This window comes from Astatotilapia calliptera, chromosome 23 (assembly GCF_964374335.1).
Source record: "Astatotilapia calliptera chromosome 23, fAstCal68.1, whole genome shotgun sequence".
NCBI lineage: Eukaryota > Metazoa > Chordata > Actinopteri > Cichliformes > Cichlidae > Astatotilapia > Astatotilapia calliptera.
Genome location: NC_137443.1, coordinates 30623596 through 30629301, shown reverse-complemented (window position 1 = coordinate 30629301; position 5706 = coordinate 30623596). Strand labels below are relative to the sequence as shown.

Sequence of the window (5706 nt, the reverse complement as noted above, 5' to 3'; positions counted from 1 at the left end):
GTTTTTATTTCAAGGATTGTAAATGTGGTTTGTTAGACATAATATTGAACATGTTGAGAAGATTTTCAGATTGAAAGAGTAAGACGGCTGCAGGTATTTCTCATACAATGACAATGTTTTTGATTCAGCAAAGTAAAGTCTGAAAGAGCCCTTTACAGTTAGTCTGTGTGACAATAAATGACAACAACATAAGCAGACTTTAATACCGTCACAGGGATTATGCAGACAAAAAAGCCATTAAGAGAAGCTGACTAACCTCTTTTATTGCAACTTAGCACATATTTATGATGAGTTACATTAAATGTCATATAGTGCAAAGCATGCATTTAATTCCTGCAATTTTCAGGTGCACAAGAGATCTGCATGCAGAGTCACTATCTGCGCGGGTCTGCGCTTCTGCTCATTATGTACTAAACACAAAGTGATGCTGGGCAGATGAACACCCACATTTAAAGGTGAAAATTTAGGTGAAAGTTGTATTGCGCTGCCTACAGGATTTTGACGTCTCTGGAGTGAGGCTGCAGTATTCTGAGGCTGACAATGAATCTGATAGCTCTTCTAAACCAGGGGTAAAACAGAACATAAATCACAGGGTTCACACAAGCATTTATTAGCATGATCCAACACACCATGGCGTACGAAGGCAAGCTCAGAAAGGTGTCCACACCTGCAAGGGAAGGATAATAATAAGGGCAGAAGCACATTACAAACACAGCTATCAAAATCCCGAGTGTCCTGGCTGCCTTCAGCTCTGATTTTTTAGCAGCTGGAGCTGCTCTCACAGCTGCCTGTGACTGAATGGCACGCACCTGAGAAACAGCAACCACAAACACCCTCATGTACAGAACAAACATTACGCCACAGGGGCCAAGAAATGACAAAAAGAAATCTACTGTTCCTGAAGTTTGGCTGATGAACACAACACACTCCCCGTGACAGGAGCTGAACCTGTCTGGCCACCCTATGTGCTCCATGAGAATGCAGCCATTGTAGAGAAGAGAGCAGGCCCAGCAGACACAGACTGAAAGCTTCACTCTGTTCACTGTGATCTTTGAGGAATAGAGCAGAGGGTCACAGATGGCTATATAGCGATCTACAGATATGAGCACCATGCTGCCCAGAGAGACAGAGATAAGGCAGTAAGACAAATAAGGACTGAGAGCACACATCAGCCTCCCCAGCAGCCAGCACGTCTCGATGTAGCGCAGGCCCTCGATGGGCATCACCAGCAACCCCACCAGCAGGTCGGACATGGCCAGGGACAGGAGCAGGGCGTTGGTCGGGGTGTGGAGCTGCTTGAAGTGGGAGATGGAGACGACCACAAGCAGGTTGAGCACCACAGTAAGCAATGAGACTGAAGCCAGCAGAGTGTAGAGAAGAGCGGCCTGGGAGGTGGGTCGCAGCAGCCGCCTGCAGGAGGAGTTGAGGTTAGGGAAGCAGAGGGGAGGACCTCCAGTGCCGTCCATCGGGGAGAAAGGGAAGACCTGCAACTGTGCTCGAGAGTCTTCATTTATCTTCTTCAAACACACACCGTCATTTTTTTCTTTTTCTTTTTTTAAACATGAATGATGAGACTTCTTGTCTTTGTTTTCATCACCTCTCATTCTTCCTCAACCTCAACTCCTATATATATTCAGCTGGGATTTAATTTAGTTGAGCTTTGAGAAAAGTTTCAGAAATGTGCTATTAACCACTTACTTTGTATATTAATATTAATCTATAAGTGGTCCTTCCAAAACCTTTCGCACCTTGGAATTCGACTGGGTTGATACTGATATAACAATGAAAAACACCAGAATGTTCCAAAACTGTAATTGGAGCTGTGATGTTAATTCCAGAGTAGCTTTGCCGGATGATTCTAGAGTAGTTCACAATTTAAAAAAGACCTAATTTGTATGATGCTGGGCCTTGGTGCTGCCCTTCAGCCCAAGACAACTCTCTCTTTAGGGTCAACCTGTCCTTAAAGCGACTGGTCTTCTTCTGATTGGCTTCCCCTAGCAATCAATATGTTTCAATTAGGATGTTGCAGGGGAGAATGCTGTGCTCAATGCTAGAGATGGACATATCTGCTCTAATGGACTTGATATAGATCTTTGATGATCTGAAACATGTAAGTGAGACAAATATGCAAAAAATAAGAACTCAGGAAGCGGGTAAAAACCTTTTATGGCACTGAATGTGCTGCAGATCAGGAAGGTTGGACTTGATGGTCCTCTCGACTGAGTGGACCACCCCCCTAGGAGCCAAGAGGTCTGATCGGGTGCAGTTTGGTACTCCCTCTAAGAGTCCTCTCTATAGAGCAAATGTAGAAATTCCAAAGTCCCCTCCAACACAAGCAGAAGTTTAAAGTCACTGATGCAGTAGAGGTGTTGATGGGCTTTCTTCACCAGGGTGTTAACAGAGTATAGGACCATTTCATCTCCTGGGAGATGTAGCAGATTTTCCTTTTCTGGACTTTGGTGCAAAGTTTTCCATGTTCCAGGAGGCTGTAATGTATTGACTTATTCTGTTTTACAGCAGGAATTTTGAACTTAGATTTTACTTTAATTCATTTCAGCTGCAGTGCGCACAAAGTAAAAGGAGTCCAGCAGGTTATTTGGGAGCATTCATCTCAGTTGATGATGCACTAGCTATAGGAACAGAATAATATGAACACCGTGAATTGCATTCATATGCAACACCACATACTGTGGATCAGTGAAACACAAATTGGGGGTGTTTGTTTATTATTTAGGTATCTGTGTTATCTGTCATGTAGAGAAATCATTTTTTCTTTGCTCTTGTAGAAATAAGCAGCACTTCAGCATTTTTATGCCTACAGATAAAAATGACTCAGTCACAGGTCTGGACTGATATTTGCTGAAATGGTATTTGCCTTGATTTATCCATTAAATCCAACATTTGAATTTTTTCTCTCCCCTGACTCATACACCAAACATTGGTGTATTAAATTCTTATCTTCTCTTTCACGGGGGATAGAGTGCCTCGTATTAGTTAGGCACACAGATGGGAATTCTCTATTACTTCAGTTTAGATTTGTCTGTATTTTTGAGCCACTGTCGAGCTGCTGAGTTTCACAGACCTGCTTCATGCAGACACCAGGAAGTGGCTTTCTTTGTTGCAAGTCTGCAGGTAGCAATCTGGATGTGTGATGTTCTACGAACGAACTTTGGTGTCGCTTTTTCCCTCCATTTCTTGAGGGGACGGTGTATTTCACAGTTTGTTTTCACGTTTATTTAAATGAAACGTGGCAGAGACAAAGACCACTGCAGATCAGTTATTGTTTAAAAACACAGCTGGAAGGACAAGTACATAAAAGCTCCAGTGAAATGCTGAATGACAGTGAGAATAATTAATCAGCATTTGCCACTGCAGAGGGTAAAACACACATAGTTTATCTGAAAAGGCCCGCTGATCAGCCTGTTTAAAATCATGCATGCATTTATTATATTGCATCACAGTAATCTAGCATTTACTATTATTGCATTCACAGCATGTGGCTTCACGTATGTGATATTTTTGTACAACTTGTGGTTATATTTTGCAGTAAACTATGCAGTTTTTAAAAATGTGAGTATTCTGGTAGTGACAGAATTCATCAAGATGGACTTTAGATTATATAGCTTATAGTCATTTGAATGATTTGTAGCTTAGTATTTGCATGTGTATTATTTCCCCAATAGACGCAAGTGTGGTGAACATTGTTTGATCGTGAGGCCACTGTGAAGGATCTCTGTGGAGCAGTGGCATAGTTGTTTTTGATTATTCTTTTAAGAAAAGACTAATGACTGGTTTGTTTTACTGCTGCCTACAGGATCTTGACATCTCTGGAGTGAGGCTGCAGTATTCTGAGGGTGACAATGAGTCTGATAGCTCTTCTAAACCAGGGGTAGAACAGAGCATAAATCACAGGGTTCACACAAGAATTTGTCAGCATTATCCACGAGAATAGAGCGTAATAAGGTAAGCTCATAGAGGTGTCGTCACCTGCAAAGGAAGGATAATAATAAGGGCAGAAGCACATTAGAAACACAGCTATCAAAATCCCGAGTGTCCTGGCTGCCTTCAGCTCTGATTTTTTAGCAGCTGGAGCTGCTCTCACAGCTGCCTGCGACCGAATGATACGTACCTGAGAAACAGCAACCACAAAGACCCTCATGTACAGAACAAACATTAAGGCACATGGGCCGAGAAATGAGAAAAAGAGATCTATTGTACCCAAAGCGCGGCTGATGAACACCACACACTCCCCGTGACAGGAGCTGAACCTGTCTGGCCACCCTATGTGCTCCATGAGAATGCAGCCATTGTAGAGAAGAGAGCAGGCCCAGCAGACACAGACTGAAAGCTTCACTCTGTTCACTGTGATCTTTGAGGAATAGAGCAGAGGGTCACAGATGGCTATATAGCGATCTACAGATATGAGCACCATGCTGCCCAGAGAGACAGAGATAAGGCAGTAAGACAAATAAGGACTGAGAGCACACATCAGCCTCCCCAGCAGCCAGCACGTCTCGATGTAGTACAGGCCCTCGATGGGCATCACCAGCAACCCCACCAGCAGGTCAGACACAGCCAGGGAAAGGAGCAGGGTGTTGGTCGAGGTGTTAAGCTGTCTGAAGTGGGAGATGGAGATGACGACAAGCAGGTTGAGCACCACAGTGAGCAGGGAGATGGAGGCCAGCAGAGTGTAGAGAACAACGGTCTGGGAGGTGGGTCGCAGCAGCCGCCTGCAGGAGGAGTTGAGGTTGGGGAAGCAGAGGGGAGGACCTCCAGAGCTATCCATCGGAGAGGAGCGGTGCATGCATGTGCATGCAGTCAAAGGGAAGAGGTTGAACTATTTACCAGGTTGTCCCTTTATCCTCTTCTAACACCACCCTGTAATTTTTACAGGGACCCAACAAGAGTGATGTAACTCCCCTGACTGAGCATCATCATCTTCAATCTCATCTTCATCCCCTCTGTTTTCTCTGTTGTCGTTACAGTTACAGTACACTTTCAAATAAACTGTACTTTACAAACACTTTAAAAGTTAAATTGTTTATGAGCTGTAGGTTAACAAGCCATTATAAGTACTCCAGGCAAAAATGCTCTAAAAGTTTAACAGGGACTTTCATCACTGTCTTAGAAGTTGCAGCTTTAAACACTAATGGGTCATTAAAGCCCTTTAGTGTTTCACTTAACTGTCTGAAAAGACAGTTATGAACAGGATATAAGAAGCACTTCAAAGTACACTTGTTATCCTGGTTAGCCAGGACTCAAAAGCAAATATTGACACCATTGCTTCTGAAGCCACTATTACTACATCTTTTTGAGCAGTTTGAACTAATGAGTGTTAATTGGTGACTTCAACAGAATTTTATTACATTTTGGGGAGCCTAATCTAACCAGACCAGTGGCTAGCTTCTCATTTACTGTAAAGATGGCAGAGTGGGCTCAGGCTATTCTCCCAGCTATATGTCAGATGGTGTTTTTAGTAATGTGAAGTTACTACTCACTGAAGAACAGTGTGAGACTGCACGCTTAGATCCTATATTATTCCAACAATCATTCACTGACTGAAAACAATTTCGGTCTGAGACCTCCTCCTACACAATCAAGAGCGCAGCAGCCAAAACTGGCACACAGTTACATCTTAGGCCTCTGATGGTTCTTATCTATATCACATATTGCCAAGCAACCACCTACTGACCAAAATTATCCATT

At 43.2% G+C, this 5706-nt stretch overlaps 2 protein-coding genes across 2 annotated transcripts; both read right to left on the bottom strand.

Moving 5' to 3' along the window:
• Positions 1-473: 473 nt before the first annotated feature.
• Positions 474-2418, bottom strand: LOC113016467 (trace amine-associated receptor 13c-like). The gene has a single exon (XM_026159307.2). The coding sequence runs from the start codon at positions 1602-1604 to the stop codon at positions 489-491; it is 1116 nt and encodes a 371-aa protein (XP_026015092.2). The 5' UTR covers positions 1605-2418; the 3' UTR covers positions 474-488.
• A 1145-nt stretch (positions 2419-3563) lies between these two features.
• On the bottom strand, positions 3564-4956 carry LOC113016466 (trace amine-associated receptor 13c-like). Its single transcript, XM_026159306.2, has one exon. The coding sequence runs from the start codon at positions 4802-4804 to the stop codon at positions 3809-3811; it is 996 nt and encodes a 331-aa protein (XP_026015091.1). The 5' UTR covers positions 4805-4956; the 3' UTR covers positions 3564-3808.
• Positions 4957-5706: the final 750 nt, after the last annotated feature.

Excerpts from the sequence above, each read along its gene's own strand:
- LOC113016467 (XM_026159307.2), bottom strand. The coding sequence starts at position 1,604 with ATGAGAGGTGATGAAAACAAAGACAAGAAGTCTCATCATTCATGTTTA.
- LOC113016466 (XM_026159306.2), bottom strand. The coding sequence starts at position 4,804 with ATGCACCGCTCCTCTCCGATGGATAGCTCTGGAGGTCCTCCCCTCTGC.